At 54.1% G+C, this 26,159-nt stretch overlaps 2 protein-coding genes across 2 annotated transcripts in view; both read left to right on the forward strand.

The window, feature by feature from the left end:
- EAH_00027560 (hypothetical protein, conserved) overlaps positions 1 to 4,931 on the forward strand; it is a gene marked incomplete at both ends in the record, with an annotated part of 9,765 nt that extends 4,834 nt beyond the window's left edge. Inside the window, 7 exons of the mRNA XM_013392740.1 lie at positions 83 to 135; positions 318 to 579; positions 794 to 1,657; positions 1,837 to 2,477; positions 2,738 to 2,831; positions 2,936 to 3,966; positions 4,911 to 4,931. Of these exons, the coding sequence (XP_013248194.1) occupies positions 83 to 135; positions 318 to 579; positions 794 to 1,657; positions 1,837 to 2,477; positions 2,738 to 2,831; positions 2,936 to 3,966; positions 4,911 to 4,931 (2,966 nt within the window). The remainder of the gene's footprint in view (positions 1 to 82; positions 136 to 317; positions 580 to 793; positions 1,658 to 1,836; positions 2,478 to 2,737; positions 2,832 to 2,935; positions 3,967 to 4,910) is intronic.
- Positions 4,932 to 5,874: 943 nt separating this feature from the next.
- EAH_00027570 (hypothetical protein, conserved) lies at positions 5,875 to 25,310 on the forward strand (the record flags this gene model as incomplete). Its single annotated transcript, XM_013392741.1, has 17 exons — positions 5,875 to 5,910; positions 6,028 to 7,312; positions 7,737 to 8,210; positions 8,464 to 8,826; positions 9,011 to 9,211; positions 9,674 to 10,179; positions 10,369 to 10,569; positions 10,813 to 10,907; positions 11,156 to 11,324; positions 11,450 to 12,133; positions 12,367 to 13,827; positions 14,694 to 14,820; positions 15,543 to 15,781; positions 16,097 to 16,161; positions 16,416 to 17,415; positions 17,686 to 24,681; positions 25,248 to 25,310. 17 exons carry the CDS (start codon positions 5,875 to 5,877, stop codon positions 25,308 to 25,310), a joined length of 13,965 nt encoding a protein of 4,654 aa, XP_013248195.1.
- Between the last annotated feature and the right edge of the window lie 849 nt (positions 25,311 to 26,159).

Raw genomic sequence — 26,159 nt, forward strand, 5'->3', positions numbered from 1 at the left:
AACACTACTGGCCCCGGCGCACCGCGCAAATAACCAGGGTTAGGGTTTAGGGTTTAGGGTTTAGGGTTTATTGTGGTTGCAGGAGAGAAGCAAGTTGTCCTGTTTAGCCCGAACCTCCGCCACAACGTACAGGGAGTAAGGGTTTATTTATTAGGGTTTAGGGTTTTGAAGCTCAAGGTTGTAGACATGTCTCGGTGATGCTCCTGAACTAATCAGGCTCGCAGGCTTGCGCCTGCTGCATCGCAAAAGCTATAAGGTTTAGGGTTTAGGGTTTAGGGTTTAGGGTTTAGGGTTTAGGGTTTAGGGTTTGTGTGCAGGAGCTGCGGGACCCGGATGCAATCAGGCTGTCTCTGCTGCAGTGGCTGCAGGCGACGTTTAAAGATGAAGCGAGGGCTCGTGATGCCGATCCGCAGCTGCTGCATTTGCTGCTGCAGCCTTCTGCTGCTGCTGCAGCAGCAGCAGCAGCAGACCAAACCCAAACATCACCCGATAAAAAACGAATGCTCACGCAGCAGGAAGCAGCAACCACCGTTATTGCTGCTGCTGCACTTCAGCTACAAGAACCGGGACTAAGCAAAAGTATGCTGCTGCTGGCTGCTGCTGCTGCTGGCTGCTGTTGTTGCTGCTGCTGCTGCTGTTGTTGCTGCTGGCTGCTGTTGCTGCTGCTCGTATTGCTGCAACAGCTTCCGTTTGCTTGATGTGTGGCAACTCTGCATGGGGTCGTTTGTCGCTTGCTGCTGCTAACAGTTACTGTCTGCTGCTGCTGTTGCTGCTGCTGCTGTTGCTGCTGCAGCATTTAGCCGCCTTTTTGGAGGCACTCCTTCTTATCATTCGGAGACGTCGCTGCATACTCCGGAGCAGCAGACGTTGCTGTCAGCAGAACTTGGTGCTGCTCATGTTGCAGCTGCTGCAGCAGCAGCAGCAGCAGGGAGCCCTGATGGAGGCAGCAACAGTCTGCAGCAGCAGCTGCTGCGGCACGACAGCCTGGGGCAGCTGCGGGGCTCCCCGTCAGCAGCAGATCATTCTTACCTGGGTTCGCCTTCTTCTCCATTGTCTCCGTTGCAGCAGCAGCTGCAGCAGCAACTGCAGCAGCAGCAGCAGCACCAAGGTTGGCGGATCGTGCAGCCTGAACGACCCGGCGCCGCCGCTGCAGCAGCAGCAGCAGCAGCAGCAGCAGATGAGGACGGGGAACAAGAAGTTGCTGATTTATCTACTGATCTTGATGATGTTGCTGCTTCTTTAAAAGTGCAGCAGCACCTCCCAGATTTGCTGTTGCGGCAGGCAGACAGAATTGATCGCAACGCCTGGATGGCTGACCTCCCAGCGCTGCTAGGCAGCCCCAGAGAGCAGCAGCAGCAGCAGCAGAGGCAGCAGCAGCAGGGGCGAGGGCAGCAGCAGCAGCACCAGCAGCAGCAGCAGCAGCATGCGGGAATGCTTATGCACCCCAGAGCGGCAGCGCTAACCCCTTATACACCTGCAGCTAGAGCTGCAGCAACGCCTGCCGCAGCAGCAGGAGGTGCTGCTTCTCCTGCTGCAGCAGCTGCCTCCCCTGCTGCTGGTGAACAGTCTGCTGCTGCAGAGACAGTTGAAGACAGACGGCGTAGCTCAGCTGCTGGAGGCGAGAAGCAAACAGCAGCAGCAGAAGGCCCCTCGCTAAGTGCGTACAGCAGCAAATAGAGACATGCTTCCACAGCATGCAATCCTCTCCTGCTGCTGCTGCTGCTTATGTTGCTGTTGCTGCTTCTGGTGCCACTTGTGTTGTTGCTGCTGCTGCTATTGCTGCTGCTGCTGCTGCTGCGACTTGCTTTGCTGCTGGTGCGGGCGATGTGAGCGCAGCAAGTGAGGCCCCCGAAGGCGTCCTTCAGCGAACGCGCAACAGCAACAGCAGCAGCAGCAGCAGCAGCAGCAGCAGCAGCAGCAGCAACGGGGGTTTGTATGGTGAGTGTCTGGTGCATGCGCACACCTTTCCTCACCTCAGCAGCAGGTACATCAGCGGCAGCAGCAAAAGCAGCAGCAGCAGCAGCAGCAGCGCGGAGCTTCCCCTTGTGCATCGTTTGTCTGTCCCTGCATTAACATCTACTAACTCTCTCTTAGGACCTCCGCATTACTCTGAAAAGCATTTATTAGGTGTAGAGATAACAGAGCTCTCTTTAGGGTTGGGAAGAAGAGCAGCAGATCTGGTGCGCAGGCTGCGCAGCAGCAACAGCAGCAGCAGCAGCAGCAGCAGCAGCAGCAGCAGCACTGCTGCAACGCGTGAGGAAGAAGAGAGGATGGCTGCTGCTGCTGTAGAAGAAGTTGAAGCAACTGCGATGCTGCTGCGGCAGCTGCTAGAGGCGCAGCAGCATGGGAACGATGTCCGTGTACACTTGCTGCTGCAGCAGGCAGCAAAGGCTGCTGCTGCTGCTGCTGCTAACAGCAGCAGTAGCAGCAGTACCTCAATGGCACACCCTACGAAAGGAAACTCATGGGGATATCTTGTGAGCCTCCACGCTCCTCTAGGGTTTAGGGTTTAGGGTTTAGGGTTTAGATTAGACGGTTTGGGCGGGTGGTGCATTGCCTGGCACAGGAATTTAGGGTTTAGGGTTTAGGGTTTAGTGTTTGTCTGGCTGACGCGGAAGGGTTTAGGGTTTAGAGTTTACTCGGATGGATTATGCGGGTTTAGAGTTTAGGGTTTAGTGCTTTTCGCTGTTGGATTGAAAGGGTTTAGGGTTTAGGGTTTAGGGTTTAGGGTTTGCAGAGTCTGCCGCAGGGTTTGCTGCCTCGCCTGAGGCGATCCGATACCCTAAAGAACATTAGCACTTTGCTGCAGCCACTACGAAGACAAACAACAGGTAAGGGTTTAGGGTTTAGGGTTTATGGAGTGAGGTGCTTGAAATGAATAGGGTTTAGGGTTTAGGGTTTAGGGTTTAGGGTTTTGCGGGTTTGTTTGCTGCAGCGCCTGTAGAAATGGGGGCCTCCAGAAGCTTCCCTTTAAGAAGCATCTACAGCTTCGACCAGCAGCGGCAGCAGCAGCAGCAGCCGCTGCTGCAGGAGCAAAGAAGAAGGAGCTCAGGAGACAAGCAACCTGCAGCAGACGAGGAAGACATCAGAAGCCGCAGCAGCCCCTGTTTTCCTGCCGCTAACGATAGATATGAACGCAGCAGCAGCAGCAGCAGCAGCAGCGCCAGCAGCAGCAGCAGTAGCAGCAGCAGCAGCAGCAGTAGCATGTGGGTCAGCGCCAGTGCCCCCGCGCTCAGCATCCGGGAAGGAGACCAACAGCAGCAGAAGCAGCAGCAGCAGCCACAGCAGCAGCAGCAACAACAACAGCAGCAACAGCAACAGCAGCAGCAGCAGCAGCAGTGGCAGCAGCAAACGGATTTGAAACGCGCAGTGATTGCGGCCGCAGCAGAAGACACCCCCGCAGCTCCAGCAGCAGCAGCAGCAACAGAAGCAGAGCGTGCAAGGAGCCTTGGTAGAGCCGCAGATGAAGGCAGCAGCAGCAACAATATCTCGGGCGTCTCTGACGACGCCGCAGCAAGTGCAGCAGCAACATCTGCTGCTGCTGCTTCTGCTGCTCGCGACAAAAGGAGACAACGTTGCCGCATGCCTTCGCTGTCTCCCCCGTCTCCTTTCACCCGCATCAACGTAGAGCATGCAGAGGGACAGCAGCAACAGCGGCAGCAGCAGCAGCAACAGCAGCAGCAGCAGCAGCAGCAACAGCAGCAACAGCAGCAGCAGCAACAGCAGCAGCAGCAAGGGGAGCGTGTGGCCCACGGGAGGCGCAAATTTAAAACTGCTGCATATTTGCCGAAGAAGAAGGACAAGGTTTCATCAGCAGCAGCAGCACCAGCAGCAGCAGCAGCGCCAGCAGCAGCAGCAGCAGCAGCAGCAGCAGCAGGTTCAGGGGACCCTTCTGAGAGTCTCTTTTCTTACAGGGATATCGACCACCGCGAGGCGCATCCGACAGAAGTGCTGCCTACAATTCAGGTGCGTCCTCTAGCAGCTAGCTAGCTAGCTAGCTAGCTAGCTAGCTAGCTAACCAGCTAGCTAGCTAGCTAGCTGGGTAGCTCCATTGTGTCTGTGTACAGCTGCTAGCTGCTGCTGCTGCTGAGACATCGTATTATGAAGAGCGTTTGTTTTTCGCTGCTGCTGTGGATAGTGGTGTATCTGCTGCTGCTATAACTGCTGCCTCTGTAACTGCTTTGCTGTTGCTGCTGTAACTGCTGCTCTTTCTGCTGCTGTAACTGCTGCTCTTGCTGCTGCTCTTGCTGCTTCTGCTGCTGCTGCTGCTGCTGCAGGTGACGTATGCAGAGACAACGCCTGCGGAGGATAGGTGTAGATACAGTGGTAGCCCTGTGTTAATCCCGCAAGTAAATGTGTTTAGAAACAAGTGGTTTAAGAAGCACCATATTATTATATCAAAGGCATTGCTAGGGGCTCTTGTCTCTTTTGCTGCTGCTTCTGTGCTCATGCATCTTGTCTAGCTGCTGCTCTTGCGGCTGCTGCAGCTGCGGCTGCTTAAGCTCCAGCTGCTGCTGCTGTTGCTGCAGCTGAATCTCCGTCGCCTGCTGCTTTTACTCATCGAATAAGGCAGCAGCAGGTGCTGTTGCAGCAGCTACTGCTGCTGCTTTCTTTGTATAGATTCATGCGTGCACCTTCTTGCTGCTGCAGCAGCGACTGCTGCTGCAGCAGCAGCAGCAGTTGCTGCAGCAACTGCTTTTTGACTGGGTTTGTTTGCTTGTGAGGCGGGAGACAAGAATAGCTGTAGATAGATATAGAAAGGAGACGCATAAAATAACAACAAATAGACAAAAAGATAAGGAGACAGAGAGGGATTCCGCCAAGCCTTCAGTCTAGGGTTTAGGGTTTATGCCCAAGAAGGGTTTAGGGTTTTAGGGTTTAGGGTTTAGGGTTTAGTGTTTACGGTTCAGGGTTTAGCGTTCACGGACTAGGGTTTGTTGTTCAGGGTTCGCGGTTTACAGTTTAGCCTGCAGGGTTTAGGGTTTAGGGTTTACTGTGCAGGGTTCAGGGTTTAGCGCTTTTAGGGTTTAGTGTTCAGGGTTTAGGGTTTCGGGTTTAGGGTTTAGGGTTTGGTGGGCAAGGCCTACTATTACACCAATGGTGACCTGGCGGCTTTAAGGCTTCCTGTTGAGGGTTTGTGATTTGCTGTGGGGGCGACTTCCATGTTTTCTGACGTTTAGGGTTTAGGGTTTAGGGTTTAGGGTTTAGGCTTTGGGGCCTAGGGTTTAGGGTTTAGGGTTTAGGGTTTAGGCTCGATGTAGATCTGCAGCAGCGGCCTCCGACACAGCAGTCGCTGCTCAGCATAGCCAGTAAGCAGTGCTGTCCCTCTCTAATAAGTTAGGGTTTAGGGTTTAGTGTTTAGCGTTTTAGGATTTAGGATCTAGGGTTTAGGGTTTAGGGTTTAGGGTTTAGGGTTTAGGCCGTCGTGAGGCCCCAGGGTCACTTGCGCACCCGCGGGGCCCGCAGCCCTTCGTTATGAAGTTTTGTTGTTTTGTCTACAAAATAAAAACAAATTGATTTAAACTGTTGACGTATTTACTTCTTTTTAACTGGGTTGAGGGTTTAGGGTTTAGAGGCTAGGGTTTAGGGTTTAGTTGTAGGAGTTCCGCTCCCTAGAGAGGGATGCCGACCTACGGCAGATGCAGCACTCCCTAAACCCTAAACCCTAAACCCTAAACCCTAAACCTGAAGTTTTAGATCTTCCTGCTCTTTCAGCTCTCCCTTTTTCACTAGTTGTTGGAAGGCGTAAACCCTAAACCCTAAACCCTAATGTTTCCTTATGCCGGGGGTCACCTTCTTCGTGATAAGCATCAGCGGATTGTGTGTATCGATTAGGGTTTAGGGTTTAGGGTTTAGGGTTTGGCGGCATTCAAGATGGAGGCATCTCAGGGTTGTGAGTTGTGGGTATTGGTAAGCTGTCTTTATCTGTTTATTAGCTTCAGGCTCCTCTAGGGTTTGCGAGGGTTTAGGGTTTAGGGTTTAGGGTTTAGGGTTTAGGGTTTAGGGTTTAGGGTTTGGGTTGTTCAGGTGCAAGAGCCCCCAGCACCCTGGGCCCCAGCAGATGCAGAAACCCTCGACCCCGAGGAGCAGCGGGTAGAAGCAGCACTCGCTGTCTCCAAGGTGGCTGTGCTGCTGGTGCTAAAGAGGTCTATGAAGGCTATCGCGCTGCTGCAGCAGCAACAGCAACAGCAACAGCAGCAGCAGCAGCAGCAGCAGGCCCACATAAAGGGAGACACAGCAACCCCCGCCAGGCTTGCGTTGCCCCCTGCAGCAGGAGACAGCAAACAACCAGCTAATGCTGCTCCTGTTGTTGCTGCTGCTGCTGCTGCTGTTCCCGCAGCCGAATCTGCTGCAGTGGGCGGCCCCCATGCAACAGCAGCAGGAGGAGCCCAAGAAACAACTGGGAGCTCTGATTCAGTTGGCTCTCGCAGCAGGTCTGCTGTTGCTGGTGGTGCTGCTGCTGCCGGTACAGCAGCAGCACCACCACCAACTGCAGCAGCAGCAGCAGCAGCAGCAGCAACAGGTCATATATCTCGTCATGGGGGTTCCCACGGGGGGCGTGGAGGCCCTTTGCATGCATTTACCTTCCGTGCGTTCGAAGGATATGTATCTGATAAACTTAAAACCATCTTCCAGAGGTCCCCTCAGCAGCAGCAGCAGCAGCAGCAGCAGCAGCAGCAGCAGCAGCAGCAGCACTCTCGACTGTGGCAGGTGCTGGCTGGGTCGGGGGGCCCCACATCCTTTGGGGGGGTCGCACCTCCACCTGGCTCTTATCGTAACTCAGCAGCAAACGCAAGAACAGCAGACAAGCAGACGAAGCTGCTGCTGCAGCAACAGCAGCAGCTGCTGCTGCTGCAGCAGCAGAAGCTTGCTGCAGCACGAGCTGCTGCTGCAGCAAGAGCAGCTGCACGCAGGAACCATTATGCCTTCTCCGGTGTATCAGCGGACCCTGATGAGGAGGGCCCAGGGTTGCATCTGTCTCCTGCTGCTGAAGCTGCTGCTCTTGCTGCAGCAGCAAACCTAGACAGCAATACAGAGGACCCCATTGATGCTGATGATGAGGCATGTGCAGCAGCAGCAGCTGCTGCTGCTGCTGCTTCAGGAAGAGTTGTCTCCCTTGCAACAACTGGGGCTTTAAACCTTCGTTTTCTCCTTGAAACAGCTCAACCAGCAGCAGCAGCAGCAGCAGGAACAGCTGTTGCTGCTGCTGCTGCTGTTGCTGCTGCAGCCGAGCATACAGCAACAAATGTGCAGCAGCAGAACTTTCAGGTGCATACCCTTGAATTCTCTCTGGATAAACTCTTTTGTCAGCGTGAGTTGCTGCTGTTGCTGTTGCTACTGCTGCTGCTGCTGCTCCTGTTTGTGTTGCAGCCGGTGCTGTTTCTGCTGCTGCTCCTCTCCATGCCTTTTTTGCTGCTGCTGGTTGTGCTACTTGTGCGCTCGTTGCTGCTGTTGCCGCTGCTGCTGCTTCCATTCCTGCTCTGGGTTTACTTGCTGCTGTATCAGCTCCTGCTGCTGTTGCTGCTGCTGCTGCCCATACTATTCTGCAGCTGTAGTTGTACGCCGTGCGGCGCGTTGCTGTTGCTGTTGTTTCTGCTCCTGCAGCAGCTGCTACAGCAACTGTTCGCTGCAGTGTAGCGTGTCGCTGTTACCCGTGGCGCTGTAGCTGCTGCTGCTGCTGCAGCAGCATCTGCTGCAGTTGCTGCTGCTGCTGCTGTTTGTGTGTTTGCATTTAGCTGGCAGCCTGCCCTTAGCTTCTCCTGCAGCAGCAGCAGAAGAGCAGTCTTCACACTCCTTAGAAAAATTCTTCGAGTGGTTGCTGCGGCAGCTGCTGCCGCGGTGGCGTAGGACTCATGAAGCAGCAGCAGCAGCAGCAGCAAAGCACTCTCCAGCACTCACGCATCATCGTCATCATCATCATCATCAGGAGCAGCAGCAGCAGCAGGAGCAGCAGCAGCAGCAGCAGCAGCATAGTGGAGACAAGGTCGAGGCTGAGGAGGAAGGAGGCCCAGCCGACTCTCCTCTCTCCCCCAGAACCAGCAGCAGCAACAGCAGCAGCAGCAGCAGCAGCAGCAGTTTACACCAGCGCATGCACGCTTCTCTGCAGGAGACTATAAAGCTGCATGCACAGAAGCCATCGGGGTGTCTCTGTGTGGTGGAATTTCTTTCTGCTGCTGCTGCAGATGAATCGTTCTTAGATGGGAGTGGAGGTCAGCCTGCTGCTGCTGCTGCTGCTCCTGTTGCTGCTGCTGCTGAGGTTGCCTTTGCTGCTGCTGCTGCTCCTGGCGCTGCTGCTGCTGTTTCGGTTGCCTCTCTGTTGCTGCTGGTTCTTTTCTTGTTGCTGCTGCTGTTGTTGCTGCTGCTGCTGCGTGTGTTGTTTGGTTTTCTTCTGCTGCTGCTGCTTTTTGCTGTTGCCTGTTGCTGCAGCACCTGCTTATTGTCTTTTTTTTGCTTTTTATTCAGAGACAGCGGAGGCGCATGCATCCTTGCTGGACGTCCTCTCGCTGCTGCTGCCCCGCAGCAGCAGCAGAGACAGCAGCATTAGAGACAGCCGCAACCGGGACAGCAGCAGGCTGAATAACAGCAGCATACTCTATCCTGATCTCAGCACCTGCAGCTGCAGCAGCACAATCACCACCATCAACAACAGCAACAGCAGCAGCAGCAGCGGCAACAGCAGCAGCAGCAGTAGCAGCGGTGGCAGCAGCAGCAGCAGCGGTGGCAGCAGCAATAGTGAGGCAGCGGAAGCACCAGCAACAGCAGCAGCAGCAACAGCAGCAGCAGCAAATGCGTCCGAGGCAGCAGACTCAAAGCCCCAACGAATTTGTGGGGTGTCAATTGGCTGCTTACAAATTAAAAACAAAACCATCAGGCGAGTCTAAACCCTAAACCCTAAACCCTAAACCCTCAATACACAGATGGCCTCCTGCTACCTCCAGAATTAGGGTTTAGGGTTTAGGGTTTAGGGATTAGGGTTTAGAGCCAGTGATGCGGGGTTATTTGCATCCAGGGACCTGTTTGCGCTCCCGCGTTGCTGGCAGCACGAGGCCCTCCAACAGCAGCAGCAGCAGCAGCAGCAGCAGGCGTTTGCTGCGGGTGTTGCTGAGAGCGCTGCTACGAGCAGCAAAGGAGACACTCAAACGGTGGAGACACTTAACTGTCTCCCTTTACCTTGGGAGCCTTCATATAATGAAACGCCGTACCCTTGTCGGTGCTGCCACGCTGTCTTCCACCCCTACTGCAGCAGCAGCAGCAGCAGCAGCAGCAGCAGCAGGGCCTGCTGCCGACTTCCACATGCTGCACGTGACCTTAACGCATTTGCTGCTGCAGCAGCGACGCATCCTCGCAGCTACCTAAGGCTGCTGCAGCACCCCACACTTGGTCTCTTGCTGCCGCAAGACATGGCAAGCCACCTCCTTTTGCTGCCGCTGTTGTTGCTGCTGCTGCTGCTGCTGCTGCTTCAGGTGTTGTTGCTGCTATTCATGTGAATTGGCTGCGGCGTGGTTCGTCAGCTGGTGCTGCTGCTGCTGTCGCTGCTGCTGCTGCTGGCGGTTTGCTGTACCTTGCAGAATTCCAACCCGCTCCTGCTTCTGCTGCTGCTGCTGCTGCTGCAGGTGAAGGTTGAGAGCGTGGAGGAGGCTCGTTTGCTGCTGAATTACGTGCTGCACTTAAGGAGCCTCCAAGGCAGCAGGGGGCCCCTGGGGGGCCCCGGTGTCAGTGAGGGCCCCCATTATATCTACTTCATTAGGACTGCTTGGGTGCGCAGCAGCAGCAGCAGCAGCAACAGTAGCAGCAGCAGTAGCAGCAGCAATGCCAGCAGAAGCAGCAGCGTCACGATCAGCAGTAGCAGCAGCACCTGCAACAACAACACCAGCACGAGCACCACCATCTACAGCAGTAGCAGCAGCAGAAGCAGCAGCACCAGCAGTAGCAGCAGCAGCAGCAGCAGCAGAAGCACATGTGTCTGCAGTGTCTGTACAGATGCTGGAGGACGGCAGCATCACTTACAATGATATTCGCTACTGTCTCCTCTGTCCCCCCTCAACTCTGCATGTGCCTTCTAAACCCCTAAACCAGCAGCAGCAGCAGCAGCAGCAACAGCAGCAGCAGCAGCAGCAGCAGCAGCAGGGACCAGAGTTAGAGGAAGATATTAGTTGTATGAAGTCTCCCTGGCGAGAGGTGAACTCTCATTAAATGCATGCACTGCAACGAATAACTCTAAACCCTAAACCCTAAACCCTAAACCCTGAACCCTAAACCCTTACGCCGAACCAGCAGATATCTAACCTTCATCTACACCCCTGTGGGCTGTCCGCTAGGGTTTAGGGCTTAGGGTTTAGGGTTTATGTTAGTGTTTGCGTTCGTCAGACACTGCAGCTTTTCCAGCTGCCTCCGTTGGCTCTAGCGAAGAAGGAAGCAGCAGCAACAGCAACAGCAACAGCAACAGCAACAGCAACAGCAACAGCAACAGCAGCAACAGCAGCAGACGCTCCTGCTCAAGGGAATGACAGCAGCAGCACCCTTGGATGGCTGTTGCGTCTGCTGCTGGAAGAAGCCACTCAGACCATCGTATCCTAAACCCTAAACCCTAAACCCTAAACCCTAAGCCCTAAACCCTTATTAGTAATCTTTTGAACGAAAGTCAAAATGCAAATTGCATCCTACGAAGCTGCTGCTGCTGCTTCTGCTGCTGCTTCTTCTTCTTCTGCTGCTGCCGCTGGTGTTGATGCTGCTGCTGATGGTGGTGTTGCTGTTGCTGCTGCTTCTGTTTGCTGCTGCTGCTGCTGCTGCTGCTGTTTGCTGCTGTTGCAGCTGCTGACGAGCATACGTTCTCCTACTAGCTTGGAAGATTCTCTTTTGTGTCTCCAAGTAGCAGATACACTCAAACGGTTTTGCATGCGACCCAAGTAAGTGCAGCAGCAGCAGCAGCAGCAGCAGCAGCAGCAGCTGCTCCAGCTTCTGTCATTTTTCTGCTGCTGCTGGTGGTGCCGTTGGTGTTTTGCTGCTGCTGCCTCTTTACCTCGGCAGCTGCTCTAAAAGGGATTGTTGTTTTCGAGCTTACTGTTTAGGGTTTAGGGTTTAGGGTTTAGGGTGCTTAGGGTTTAGGGTTATAGACAGATGCAATTTGCTGCTCTTTTGCTGCTCGTCACTGCAGAGGCCCCCAGCGCATGCAGACACCGAAACCGGCAGCAGCAAAAGTCGCTCAACTCGTATTGGAAGCCTTCTCCCAGCAGCAGCAGCAGCAACAGCAGCAACAGCATGAGCAGCAGCAGCAGCAGCAAGAGCAGCAGCAGCAGCAGCAGGACACAAGACAGAAGCTTCTGGTCAGTCGTGTTCAACGAATTGCAACTCTTGAAGTGCACAGGCCAAGCGCAGCAGCCATTTGCTTCCCAAGAATTAGGGTTTAGGGTTTAGGGTTTAGGGTTTAGGGTTTGGGGTGTACGTGCAGCCAGAGGTGTTGGAGCGACTGCGCGCAGCGTCTGCCTTGGCGTCTCCGTTGTCCCTTCATGCGCTGCTTCTAGAGCAATTGTCGCTTAAAAGAAAACGAGAAGAAGGCGAACAACTAATGCAAAAGGAGACAGATGCTTCCGATCCGCAGCAGCAGCAGCAACAGCAGCAACAGCAGCACCAGCAGCAGCAACAGCAGCAACAGCTGGAGAGGCAGAAGGAGCCAGAACCAAGCTCCCAGTGCAGCAGCAGCAGCAGCAGCAGCAGTGGAGGGGAGACTGAGGAGGTAGAAGCAGCGGGGCGAGCCCTGTTGTTGCTGCAGCAGCAGCATCCTTCTTGCTGTTTGCTGTTGTCTCCTGCTGCTGCAGCAACAGCAACAGCGCTGCAGCGGCTTGCAGATGCCTTAGAGGGCCTCAAAATCGTGAAGCCACCAGGCCTGTACAACTCCGGTGCCAGCAGCAGCAGCAGCAGCACTAACAGCAGCAGTAACAGCAGCAGTAGTAGTAGTAGCAGCAGCAGCAGCAGTAGTAGCAGCAGCAGCAGCAACAGTGGCAGCAGCAGCAGCACAGACACTGCAGCAAAGGCTCTAAGGATCTGCCCCCCCATTATATCTGCTGCTGCTGAGGCTCGCAGCCGCAAGCTGACATTTTCTAAACCCGAGTTCCACCTGGAAGTCCTAGGAGGAGTAAACCCTAAACCCTAAACCCTAAACCCTAAACCCTAAACCCACCTCTTTCTGGTGAAGGCCATTTTCTTCAACGGCTTGTCAGAGTGAACGAAAGCAGCAGCAGCAGCTGCTGCTGCTGCTGCTGGTGTTGCTGCTGTTGCTTGCGTTTCTGGCGTTGATATTTTGTAGGACAGTTGTTGCTGCATTTTCTGTTGCTGCTGCTGTTTCTGCTGCTGCTGCTGCTGCTGCAGGTGGGGTGTCCCTCTTCTTATTACAGTTTACCTGCTGCAATACTTACTGCGCGTCTGCCTGTTGCTGCAGCAGCACCTGCAGGAGCAGGAAAACTATCAGCAGCAAATCCCGCAGCAGCAAATGCAGCAGCAGCAAATGCAGCAGCAGCAACAAAAGTGCTTCACCAGCAGCACTTCTTCGTAGGGTCTAGCGAGGAATTCGCGAGTATCTGCTTTGTGCTGCCCTGCTGTCCTTCTATTGTGCTGTCTCTACACCCTCACCGTATGGGGACGAGGAGACACCCCACACCTTCTGTTACAGCAACCTGCATTCTTGGAGATGCAGTAGCAGTACCTGCTGCTGCTGCTGCTGCTGCTGGTACTGGAGCTGCTGCTGCTGCAGCTGCTGCTGCTGCAGGCGTTCGCCAGACCCCACAGCAACAGCTGCACCAGTTGCAGCAGCTGCAGCTGCAGCAGCTGCAGCTGCTACAGCTGCAGCACCAGCGCCAGCTACAGCCTGCTGCAGCAGCAGCAGCAAATGTTCATAACGGAATACTTGGCTGCTCCTTAATTGCTGCCAAGTTGCTTCGCCATCAAAAGGAGACAGCAAAGATAAAAGAAAAAGATTATTATATGAAGAGCAGAAGAGACGCAGCCTCCCGTTGTGAGGAGACAGATGTGCAGGAGCAGCAGCAGAAGATGCTGCTGCTGCAGCAGCAAATACAGGAGGTGCACCACCAAATGGAGGAACTGCAGCAGCTACTAGAGCAGCAGAAGCTACCCCACCAACACCTGCAGCAACAGCAACAGCAACAGCAACAGCAGCAGCAGCAGCAGCACCTAGACGACCCGCAGCAGCAGCAAGAGCAACGAGAAGGCCACGATCAGCAGCAACAGCAGCAGCAGCAGGATGAACAGCAGCAGCAGCAGGAAGATCAGCACCAGCAGCAACAGTCGCAGCAGCAAGAAGACCCGCAACACGAGCAGCAGCAACAGCAGTTGTTGCTGCTGGAACGGGAAGAAGACCCGCAGCAACAGCAGCAGCAGCAGCAGCAGCAGCAGCAGCCGGATGGCCAGCAGCAACAGCAACATTCCCAGAAGGAAGACCAACATTGCCAGGAGGAACAGCAGGAGGAGGAGGAGCAGGAGCAGCAGCAGGAGCAGCAGCAGGAGCAGCAGCAGGAGCAGCAGCAGGAGCAGCAGCAGGAGCAGCAGCAAGAGCAGCAGCAGAAGCAGCAGCAGCAGCAGCTAGCGGCTTGCATAGGCGACCCTGTTGCTAGGCCTTGTTGGGTTTTGAAAGGCTTAGAGAGAGAGGAGACCATCGATTTGCTGCACGGCGATGTTTTGCTGCTGCAGCTGCAGCAGCAGCTGCTGCTGCTGCGTATCTATGAGAAGAAAGAAGAAGAAAGAGAAGCTGCTGCTGCTGCAGCACAAGGCCTCACCAGAAAGCAAAGAAGTGCTGCGCTTTATAAGTCTCTTCTTGTCAGTGTTTTGCTTGCTGCTGTCCCTTCTTCTGTCTCCTCCTCTGTCTCCTTCTCTGTCTCTTGCTGTATATTTCTGTCTCCTTCTCTGTCTCTTGCTGTATATTTCTGTCTCCTTCTCTGTCTCTTGCTGTATATTTCTGTCTCCTTCTCTGTCTCCTTCTGTCTCTTCCGGGCTCTCTGTTTGTCTTTGTCTTTCTGTCTGTCCGTATGTTCGTATATATATATATATATGTATTATTGTATACATGCATATGTATATATATATATATATATATATATGTATACATGCATATGTATATATATATATATATACGTATATATATACATATATGTATATATTTTCTCGCTGTCTCTGTCTTTTTGTTTGTCTCTCTCCTGCGCATTCTGTCTGCGTGTGTGTGCGTATACCTGTTTTTGTCTCTGTCTCTGTCTTTGTCTCTCTCTCTCTCTCTGTCTCTTTCTGTCTCTTTCTGTCTCTGTCTCTTTTACTGTCTCTGTCGTACTGTCTCTTGCTTACTGTCTCTGCCTTTGTCTTTGTCTCTGCGCATTAATGTTTTTTTTATTGTTTATTTGTCTTGTTTATTTGTATGTTGATGTTTTATCCCCTTTCTTCTTCTGTCTCCTTCATTTGTTTGTCTCTCCTCTCTCTGCTGTCTCCTTTTTTGTTTATCTCTTCATTCATGTTTGTCTCTCTTATTATTTTTATCTCTTCTTTTCTTCTGTCTCCTTTATTTGTTTGTCTCTTTTCTTTTTGCTGTCTCCTTGACTTATTTATATCTCTTTTTTTGTCTCTTAAATTATTTTATTTTTTATTTTCTCTTATCTTTACTTAATTTTGTTTGTTGCTGCTTCTGTCTCCTTCAGATGTCTCTGCTGCAGCACGTAGCACCGCCTCTGTCTTTGTTTGAAGCATTTGTTCGCTGCTTATCGAGACCTGAGGATACACCGCGACTTCCTATTGAGAGACCCTTTTGTTTCCTACTACATGAGGGTATATAAACAAACTCTCTTTTGTCTCCTTAACTGTCTCCTTAACTGTCTCCTTCGCTGTCTCCTTCTCTGTCTCCTTAACTGTCTCCTTCGCTGTCTCCTTCTCTCTGTCTTTTTATCTCTTTGTCTGTCTCCTTTGCTGTCTCCTTCTCTGTCTCCTTTTGTCTCCTTTATGTCTTTTCATGTCTCTGTGTGTCTCCTTTTGTCTTTTCCTTTGTCTCCTTTTGTTTTTTCGTGTCTCTTCTTCTCTGTCTCTTTTGTCTCTTCTATCTCTGTCTCCTTTAATATCTTTTATATCTGTCTCCTTCTATCTCTGTCTCCGTCTATCTCTCTCCTTTAATATCTTTTATATCTGTCTCTTTTTGTCTCTGTCTCCTTTTGTCTCTGTCTCTTTTGTCTCCCTCTCTTCTGTGCCTGTCTCCTTTTGTATCTGTCTATTTTTTCTGTCTCCTTTACTCTCTTTTGTCGCTGTCTCTTTTGTCTCTGTCTTCTTCAATACATTTTGTCTCTTTCTCTTTTGTCTGTCTCCTTTTCTCTCCTTTAATCTCTTTTGTCTCCTTTTGTCTCCTTTTGTCTCCTTTTGTCTCCTTTTGTCTCTTTTTGTCTCCTTTGTCTCTGCCTGTCTCTTTTTGTCTCTTCTTGTCTCCGTTTGTCTCCTTTGTTATTTTTATTAGTTCTATAACTTTGCGGCACATTATTCTTCTTTTTGTTTGTTTGCTGCAGACACGCAGCACCCGCAGCAGCAGCAGTGGCTGCGGCTGCAGGCAATTTGTCTCCTCTGCAGCAGCACCGCGCGTCTCCTTTACTCCATTACAGCAGCACTACATAAGTACAAACAAACAGGAGACACCCAGCAGCAGCAGCAGCAGCAGCAGATAGTCTTTACTCCTGTTCTAGTTTCACAGCCTCTCCCTTCGGACGACGGGCGGCAGCAGGAAGGCGCAGCAACAGAAGATTTCTTAGTAAGCAACAAATGCTGCTGCTGCTGCTGCTGCTGGTACTGCTGCTGCTGCTGCTGTTGTTGTTGCTGTTGCTGCTGCTGATACTGCTGCTGCTAGTGTTGTTGTCGTTGCTGCTGCTGCTACAGCACTTTGCTGCTATCGGTGTTTCATGCGTGGCTCCTTTGGGGTTTCTTCTGTCCGCTGAGCCCAGCGTGCAGCAGCAGCAACAGCAGCAACAGCAGCAGGAGCAGCAGCAGCAGCAGCAGCAGGGACTGCAACAGCAAAGCGGGGGTTTTAGTTGTGTTTGCTGCTGTCTCTTCTTTGCTGTCTTTTCAGGTGGTGAGGGTCTCCGCTGGAGCAACGCGCCGCCGCGTGGGCACCTGGACACTGCAGCAAATGCTGTGCGTCTCCTTAGGGTTTAGGGTTTAGGGTTTAGGGTTAAGGGTCTAGGCTTTAGGGCTTAGAGGTTAGGGTTTTGGGGTTTAGGGTTTGGGGTTTAGGGTTTGGGGTTTAGGGTTTGAAGTCTAGCGTTTGGAATCTATCGTTTAATGCTTAAGGGTTTGCAGTTTGGGGTCTGGGGTTTAGGGTTTAGGGTTAAGGGTTTAGGGTTTAGGGTTTAGGCTTTAGGGTTTAGGGTTTGGAGTGGTGCATGCAGGTACTTTTCAGACACTCTGCAAGCCCTTGCGGAAGTTCTGGTGGACTTAGATGCTGCTGCTGCTGCAGTAAGCAGGAGCTTCAGCAGCAGAAGCAGCAGCAGCAGCAGCAACAACAACACCAGCAGCAGCAGCAGCAGCAGCAGCCGTTGCAGCTGCTGCTGTAAGGCAACTGAAGCCCGGCCTTGTGGGGTGTCTCCTTCTTCTCCTGCTGCTCTTTTGCTGTCTCTTCTCGGCGTCCTCTCTGATATGCCTCAGTATACAGCTTCCTTTCAAGATGTGCTTGCTGCTGCATGCGCTCTCCTCACCGATGCACCCCTGCAGCAGCAACAGCAGCAGCAGCAGCAGCAGCAGCAGCAGCACGAGCAACAGCAGCAAGAGCAACAGCAGCAAGAGCAGCAACAGCAGGCACGTTCACAGGAGAGCTCACAGGAAACGCACCAGCAGAACGAGCAGCAGCAGCAGCAGCAGCAGCAGAACGAGCACCAGCATCAGCAGCAGAACGAACAGCAGCAGCACCAGCAAAACGAGCAGCAGCAGCAGCAGGACGCGCAGCAGCAGCAGCTGCAGCCGAAAGAGCAACAGCAGCAGCAGAACGAGCAGCAGCAGCAGGACGTGCACCAGCAACAGCCGAACGAGCAGCAGCAGCAGCAAGACGAGCAGCAGCAGCAGCAGAACGAGCAGCAGCAGCAGAGCGAGCAGCAGCAGCACAAACAGGCCGTGCACGATGCAGCAGAACAGCAGCAGCAGCAGCAGCAAAACGCGCACCAGCAGCAGCAGCAGAACGCTCACCAGCAACAGCAGCAGCACCAGAACGCACAGCAGCAGCAGCAGCAACAGCAGCAGCAGCAGCAGCAACAGCAGCAGCAGGTGGGGGAGAGGGTCTCTGAGGAGACGGGGTCTCCTCAAGCAGCACCAAAGCGGGAGACATGCAGGAGACAGCTCCGCCGCTGTCAGATACTTGCTGCTGCTGAGTTGATGGAAGCCCTAAAAACACCAGTAGTAAGCAAACTATCAACCTTAAAGCTGCTGCTGCAGCAGCTGCAGCAGCAGCTGCAGCAGCCGCTGCTGCAGCTGCTGCTTACTGCAGTGCAGCTGCTGTTGAAGACGTGAAGTTGCTGCTGCAGTCTCTGCTGCTGCATTTGCTGGTGCTGCTGCTAGTTCTAGCTTCTTCTTCTGCTGCTGTTTCTGCTGCTGCTGATAATGTTGTTGCTGTTCTTGCTGCTGCAGCTGCTCTCTCCTTTTGTTGCTTCTCCTGTAATTTTCATGCAGAAGCGTCTCTCGTCTGTAACAATAGAAACCCCTCCTGCAGCAGCAGCAGCAACAACAACAGTTCCAGCAGCAGCAGCAGCAACAACAACAACAACAGTTCCAGCAGCAGCAGCAGCAGCAGTCCCAGCATCAGCAGCAGCAACAGCTGAAACAGAAGCAGAAGCAGCAGAACCAGACGCAGCAGCAACAGCTGCTGCTGCTGCAGCAATCCTTTCAAAAGCACTGGAGGCCTCGCAAGCAGGGTTTGATGCTGCTACGGGGCCCCCTGAGGCCGAAGAGGTGGCTGCACAGGCAGCGGATCCTGCTGCTGCTGCTGCTGCTGCTGCTGCTGCAACTCCTCTTAGGGGATCCATAGACAACCAAGACCCGCTGGAGGGACAGCCGAGGTGTCTGCTGCAGCAGCAGCTGGGGGCGCCTCCCTCACTGCCTCTAGACTCCAGCGGCAGCAGCAGCAGCAGCAGCTGCAGCAGAAGCAGCAGCAGCAGCAGCAACGGCAGCAGCAGCAACAGCAGCAGCGACTCCGAAAGCGAGACTGAAAGCCTCTCCCCACTCCGCAGCAAAGGGGTTCTTCAGATTCTGTCTCCTGCAGCAGCAGCAACACCAGCAGCACCAGCAGCAGAAGCACGTAGAGAAGCAGTGCCAGCAAAGGCCCCGCATGCAGCAGCAACAGCAACAACAACAGCAGCAGCAGCAACAGCAGAGTGGGATTTGTACGATAGCTCTGTCTTTTACTCTGCAGAAGAAGGAGACAGTTTGTCTCCTTTAGACTCTGCTGCCAGCTCTATAGAAGACGCAAGCCTCGGAAGGCTCATTCAACCTGCAGCAGCAGCAGCAGCAGCAGCAGCAGGGAATGCAGCAAGCCAACAGAAGACTCTTCAACGCCTAGAGGAGACTTACTCTGTCCACGAAATACGCAAAGTGCAGCGCATGCACAAACAGCTGAAGCGGAAGCTGCAAACCCTCATACAAATCGTAGAGCAGCAGCAGCAGCAGCATTCACAGCAGCAGCAGCAACAACAACAAAAACAGGAGCAGCAACAGCAGCAACAGCAGCAACAGCAGCAACAGCAGCAACAGCAGCAACAGCAGCAACAGCAGCTGCAGGATGACCAGCAACAACGAGAACAAGAGCAGCAGCAACAAGAACAGCAGCAACAACAAGTGCAGCAGCAACAACAACAAGAGCAGCAGCAGCAGCAGCAACTCGAGCAGATGCAGCAACAGCAGCAGCTGCAGCAGCAAGGGCACAGCGTAGCGTCTACACCGCCCGTCTCCTTTGGTGCTGCTGACGGTGAAGCAGAAGCAATAGGAGCTGCAGCAGCAGCCATAACGAGGCAAGCAACTGCTGCAGCAACAGTAACTAGAGAAACAGCTGCAGCAATAGCAGCAGCAACAGCAGCAACGGCAAAAGCAAAAGCAACAGCACACAAAGCAGCTGCTGTTGCTGCAGCAACAACAGCAGCAAGCATAACTGAACGGGCCACAATAGTAAGAAAAGAGGCGAGCGTCGTTGGTGCAGCAGCAGCAGCAGCAGCTGCCGCTGCTGCTGCTGCTGCTGCTGCAGCTGCTGGCACGCAGGCCCAAGTCGCAGCAACGGCAGCAAAGGCACAGGCAGCAAAAGACGAGGCAATTATTGTAGCTGCAGCAGCAGAAGCAGCTGCAGCAGATGTGGCAGCAGCAACTGCTGAGGAAGCAGCAGCAACAACAGCAGCAGAAGCAACGGAAGCAGCTGATGCATTCGCATTAGCGGCAGACTCTGCTGCTGCTGCTGCTGAGATAGAAGCAACAGCAGCAGCCGAAGCAGCAGCACAGGCGAGGCTAGCGGAAGAAGAGGCAATCGATATAGCAGCAGCAGCAGAAGCAGCAGCAGCTGATGCTGCGCCAGATGCAGCAGCAGCAGCAGCAACTGCAGCAGCTAACAGAGAAGCAAAGGATGAATCAGCTGCAGAACATAATATGCTAGGAGACACTGAAGCAGCAGATGCAGCTACCCAGGAAGGAGTAGCAGCAGCAGCAACTGCTGCTGCTACTGCAGCAGCACGGGGCCTCCTAATGCCGACGCCCCTAGCAGCATCAACTACAGCAGCAGCTCCACCGGACACTGCAGCAGAATGCTCAGCAGCAGCAGCAACAGATGCAGCAGCAACCTATGCAGCGCCAGAAGCGGGAGATGCAGCAGCGGCAGATGGAGCAGCAGAAGCAGCAGCAGATGCAGCAGTAGCAGATACAGGCGCAGCAGAAGAAGCAGCAGCAGCAGTTGCAGCAGCAATAGGTTCAGCAGCACCAACAGCAGATGCAGTGAAAGGCAGCGCCCGTATAGAGATTAAGGGAGAAGTAACCCTAGCAGCAGCAGCAGCAGCAGCAAAAACAAGTGCAGCAGCAGAAGCTGCAAGAGCACGGGCATCTGCTGCAGTAAGAGCAGCACAAGCAAAGTCCTCAGCGACAACAGCAAAAATCAAGGAAGCAGCAGCAGTGGCAGCAGCTGCAGTATTAGCTGCAGGAGCAGCTAAAGCAGCAGCGATATCTGCAGCAGCAGAAGCGGGAGCAGCAGAAATTGCAGCAGCAGAAGATGCAGCAGCAGAAGCTGCAACAGCAGAAGCTGCGGCAGTAGAAGCTGCAGCAGCAGAAGCTGCGGCAGCAAAAGCTGCAGCAGCAGAAGCTGCGGCAGCAAAAGCTGCAGCAGCAGAAGCTGCAGCAGCAAAAGCTGCAGCAGCAGAAGTTGCAGCAGCAAAAACCGCAGAAGCGCAAGCCGCAGCGACAGAGACAACTGCAGCAACAGAGGCTGCAGCAGTAGAGACAACAGCAGCAACAGAAACTGCAGCAGCAGACACAACAGCAGCAACAGATACTGCAGCAGCAGAGACAACTGCAGCACCAGAAGCTGCATCGGCAGAAGCTGGACCAGAAGCGGCAGCAGCAGCAGCAGCTGAAGCCACAAAGACTGCAGCAGCAGAGACAACTGCAGCAGCAGAGACAACTGTCGAAGCAGATGCTGGAGTAAGAGAAGCTGAGGCAGCCGAAGCTGCAGCAGCAGCGGCAGCCGCAGCAGAAGCTGCAGTAGCAAGGGCTGCAGCAGCAGCAGCGGCGAAAGTTGCAGCAGCAGAAGCTGCGGCAGCAAAGACAGCAGCAGCAGAAGCTGGAGCAGCACAGACAGCAGCAGCGGAAGCCATTGAGGAAGGCATGCTGCTGGTTTCTGGTGCTGCAGCAGCAGCGATTGAGGGGAGGAGACAGGTGTCTGAAGCAGCAGCAGATGCTGCTGCTTCTGCTGCTGCTGCTGCTGATGTTGCTCGCAAGGCAGCAGCAGCAGCAGAGCAGTGCCAGCAAGCAGAGGTTCGGAGTGCAGCAGCAGCATCAGCAGCAAAAGCAGCGGCAAGTATCACAACAGCTGCAGCAGGAGATGCGTCTGCTTTACTGTTGCGTGCAGCAGCAGCAGGGGAGCAGCTGCAGGGCACCGCTGCTGCTGCTGCTGCCTCAGGGCAAGAGGCTGCAGCTGCTGCTGCTACTGCAACTGCTGCTGCTGCTGATGCACAGCAGCAGCAGCAGCAAACACTTACGTTCAAAGAAGCTGCAAAGGCCGCGGCTCTGCGGGCTGAAGATAGAGCAGCAGCAGCAGCAGCTGCTGCTGCTGCTGCTTCCTCAGGTCAAGAAACTGCAGCAGCAGCAGCTGCTGCTGCTGTCTCAGGTCAAGAGGCTGCAGCAGCAGCAGCTACTGCTGCTGTCTCAGGTCAAGAGGCTGCAGCAGCAGCAGCTACTGCTGCTGTCTCAGGTCAAGAAGCTGCAGCAGCAGCAGCTACTGCTGCTGCTGCCTCAGGTCAAGAAGCTGCAGCTGCTGCAGCTGCTGCAGTTGCTGCTGCTGCTGGTGCGCAGCAACAGCTGCAGCAAACAGATACATTAATACAAGCTGCAAAAACAGCAGCTCTCCTTGCTGAAAATAGAGCAGCAGCAGCAGCTGCTGCTGCTACTCTGCTGGAAGAGACACAGCAGCAACACAGTGCTGCTGCTGCTGCTCTGCAGCAGCAGCAAACAGAAGTGGCAGCAGCAGCAGCAGAAATAACAGCAACAGTGCAAGCAGCAAAGAGCGAGGAGGCAAAAATCAAGGAGATCACCGCAGCAGCAGCTGCTGCTGCTGCCGAAGTGCAGCAGCACACAGCAGAGCTGCAGCAACAGAAGGAAGCAGCGGCTGCATCTTTGAATTCTGCTGCTGAGGCAGCTGCTGCTGCTGCGCTGCGGAAGCAGCAAGTAGAAGATGCATACATCATTGTGAAGGCAGCAGCAAACGAAGCCAAGGAAGAAGCAGCAGCAGTAAGACGAGAAGCTGCAGCAGCAGAGCAGCAGCTGAAGTTTAGTTCTGCTGCAACCCAACGCATGCAGCAAGCTGCAGCAAGTGCTCTTGCTGCTGCTACTACTGCTGCGCAGCAGCACAAAGAAGAAGCAGCAGCTCACGCTGCTGGAGCGCAGCAGCACGTGCTTGCTGCCGCAGCTGGGGCCAAGGAGGTGCAGCAGCAAGTAGCAGCAGCAGCAGCGGCTGCTGCTGCTGCTCAGGAGCAGCACCAGAAGGCAAATGAATGGGAAGGGCTTGCGAAGGCAGCAGCTGCTGCTGCTCAGCAAGCTGCTGCTGCTGCTGGGGAGCTCACGTCGACTATGCAGCAGCAGCACGCTACTGCTGCTGCTGCTGCTGCTGCGCAGCAACAGCAGCAGCAACAGCAGCAAGCCTTGGAAGCAGCAGAGCAGGCGAAACAAGCGGCTGTCGCAGCACAGGAAGCTGCTGCTGCTGCTGCTGCTGCTGCTGAATCAGCAACAGCAGACAGCGAGCAGCAACGGTCTGCTGCTGCTGCTGCTGCGGCGGCTGCTGCTGCTGCTGAGCAAAACGAAGACAGGAAGCTCCTGTGTCTCGCTAACGCGGCTGCAGCAAGTGTAGCCGACCTGCAGCAGCACAAAGAAGCAGCAGCAGCAGATGCAGCATCAGCGCAGCAACACAAGGAAGCAGCAGCAGACTGCGCAGCTGCCGCAGAATCTGCTGCGCTCAAATGTATAGCCACAGCAGCACAGCTGCAGCAGCTTGCTGACAGGACAGCAGCAGCTGTTGCTTCGGAGCGACGGCGGCTGCAGCAGTCCTGGGAAGCAGCAGCAGCAGCAGCAGCAAAGTCTCAGAAGCAAGTGGAGATGCTTCGTGCTGCAGCAGCAGCAGCAGCAGCAGAGACCATCGAACACAGCAGCGTCTCCGCTGCTGCGCACACAGAAGCCCTTGCTGCAGCAGAAACAGCAGCAGATGCAGCAGCAGCAGCTGCTGCTGCTGTGGGCGCAGTGCAGACAGCCGGAAGAATAGCAACAAGGGGAGCAGCAGCAGCAACTGCTGCTGCTGCTGCATCTCTGGAGTCATCCGAGCAGGCGAAACGTGCAGCAGCAGAAGCAACAGCAGCAGAAGCAGAAGCAACAGCAGCAGCAAAGAGAGCGGAGTCGGAGAGGAGCAGCAGCGCGTCCTATATTGCTGCTGCAGCGTCAGCAGCTGCAGCATCTGCAGCAGCAGCAGCGGAGCGCGCCTCCGCAGCAGAAGCAGCAGCAGCAGCTGCTGCTGCGAAAGCAGCAAGCAGCCAGGAAGCCTGCTGCACTGCAGCACGAGGAGCACTCACTTCTGTTGCTGCAGCAGAAGCAGCAGTACAAGCGGAGAGGGTGGCAGCAGAATGTACCGGCCTCTCCATAGCAGCAGCAGCAACACTGCAGCAGCAAACCTCCGCTCTAATAAACCCTCTCCCTACCCTCCCCTTAGGGGGCCCCCACCACGGGGGGGCCCCCAACGGGGGGCCCCTAACTGGGGGGCCCCCCGTCAAACCTGAGGGGGCCCCTAATGGGGGGCCCCCCCTTCAACCTGAGGGGGCCCCTATAGGGGGGCCCCTCGTCCAGGCAGCAGATATACAAAGTGCTGGAGCACCGAACGAAGAAAGCAGCAAGTGCAGCAGAGAAGGAGACAATAATGTTTATCTTGCTGCAGCAGCTACAGCAACAGCAGCAGCAAACGCAACTCAGCCTACTCCTTCTCCAGAAGAAACGGGCAAAACAAACAGACCCACTTCAAGCTGCAGCAATAGCAGCAACAGCAGTAACAGCAGCAACAGCAGCAGCAACCGCAGCAGCAGCACTAGCTTTGTCAGTGCACTTGCTGCTGTCCCCACAGAACCTGCACCATCGGAGACAGCCGAATGTACGCCAAGGCTTTGGGCGCAGTGCCCCAACAGCAGCAGCGACAGCAGCAGCAACAACAACAGCAGCAGCAGCAGCAATGAAAAGAGCACCAGCAGCAGCAGCAAAACCCCTGCCAACGCAAACAGCAGCAGCAGCAACAGCAGTAACAAGGAGGGGGTTTCACACGTCATAAGACGTAGGCCTTGTCCGGGAGACCTGAAAAATGCGGCCTCCTCCGCTGCTGCTGCTGCTGCTGCTGCTGCTGCTGCTGCTGCAGCTGAAACGTCTGCTTCCGCTGCACGGCTACTCCAGCGTGGCCTAAGCAGCCCACCAGCCTTCAACTGCAGCAGCAGCAGCAGCAGCGGTGGGCCCTTGCAGCAGCAAAGACAGCGCAGCAAAGACAGCAACAAGGATATAGGGGCAACTCCCTCTGTTAAGTGCAGCAGCAACAATAGCAGCAGCAGCAGCAGGAGTGCAGCCTCCTCTATTCATCGTCATCAGCAGCAGCAGCAAAGGCCCCCCGAACAGCCAAAACAGCAGCGAGAACAGCAGCAGCAGCAGCATCCGGGGGCCCCAAAGGCTGCAGCTGTCTCTCTTTCTCAACGCAGGGGGCCCCCCACGTGTTCTTTGGGCGTCCGCTCCGCTTTCTGGGGGGCCCCCCAAGGGTACGGGGGCCCCCGTACCCTTGGGGGCCCCAGTGTGTTGGGTGTGGGGTTTGAAGAAGAGACAGCTGTTCGGCTGTCTCTGCAGGAGACACTTGCAGCAGAAAGGAGACGGAGACGAGAAAGAAAAAGAGATATGCTTATACAGTCAAGGGTAAACTAGCACACAGCAAAGACGCAATAATATATATATATATATATATATATATTTATATTTATATATATATTTGTTTATTTATAACTTAACAAACAAACAAACACACAACAAAGACACAATTTAGAAGCAACAAACGCCCACAAGCAGCACCTGCAACCAACCCAAAGGGCCCCCAAAGGGCCTCCAAAGAATCCCCACGGGGCCCCTAAAGAGTACCCAAGGGGCCCCCAAAGGGGCCCCCCAAGGGACTGCACAAGGGCCCCCCAAAGGGTCTCCCCAAGGGGTCCCCAAGGGGTCCCCAAGGGGCCTCATAGGGATCCCCAACGGGCCCTCAAGGGGCCCTCTAGGGGCCCCCAAGAGGCTCTCTAGGGGCCCCCAATGGGTCTCGTAGGGGCCCCTTGGGGGCCCCCAGGGGCCCCCCAAAGGAGTTGTTCTGCATGCAAAGGCTCTACGGAGACGGGATAGAGGCTCCCTATGGAGCCTTGTTGATGTTGACGTTGTTGCTGCTGCTGCTGCTGCTGCTGCTGTGTGCTTCAGCGCTGCTGTTGTGGTTGTTTTTGCAGTCTTTTGCTGCTGCTGATGCTGCTGCTGATGTGGGTGTTGTTGTTGCTTCTGCACGTCGCTGAGGCTGCAAATGCTGCTGCTGCTGTTTGTGTTTGTTTATTTGCTGCAGCTGCTGCGACAGCAGGCTGCGCTTGCAGAGGCATCAGCGGAGACATCGCGTCGTTTGGAGGCAAACTTGAGAGAAGTCTCTCTAATGAAGGTCCCTTCAAAAAAGTGTCTCCTTTTAGCTTCTAACTGTCTCCTTCCTGCTGTTACTGCTGAGGCTGCTGCTGTTGGTGCTGCTGCTGCTGCTGCTGTTGGTGCTGCTGCTGGTGTTGCTGTTGGTGTTGCTGCTGCTGTTGGTGTTGCTGTTGTGGTTGCTGCTGCTGTTGCTGCGGTGGCATCGATGCACTTGCTGTTGCAGCTGCAGCAGCAGCAGCAGCTGCTGCTGCTGCTGCTGCTGACCCCTGAATGAAGCACTATTCACTAAGAGACCAATGGAGACACAAGGAGACAATAAAAGGAGACAATAAGACATAAAAGGAGACACAAGGAGACAATAGAAGGAGACAGTTAAAGATATAAGGAGACAATAGAAAGATAATAATAGACATAAGGAGACAAAGAGAGACAATAAAAGATAAAAGGAGACGATAGGAGATGATAGAAAGAGACGAAGAGAGACAATACGATGTAGAAAGAGACAATAAAAGATAGAAAGAGACAATAAGAAATAATAAAAGACATAAGGAGACAATAAGAGACAATAAAAGATAAAAAGAGACAATAAGAGACAATAAAAGATAAAAAGAGACAATAAGAAATAATAATAGGCATAAGGAGACAAAAAGAAATAATAAAAGACATAAGGAGACAGTAAGAGATACTTCGACACACCAGCGAAGGGACACTTGGAGACAAAAGGAGACAGA

This window comes from Eimeria acervulina, genomic scaffold, assembly GCF_000499425.1.
Source record: "Eimeria acervulina Houghton genomic scaffold, Eah_scaff237, whole genome shotgun sequence".
NCBI lineage: Eukaryota > Apicomplexa > Conoidasida > Eucoccidiorida > Eimeriidae > Eimeria > Eimeria acervulina.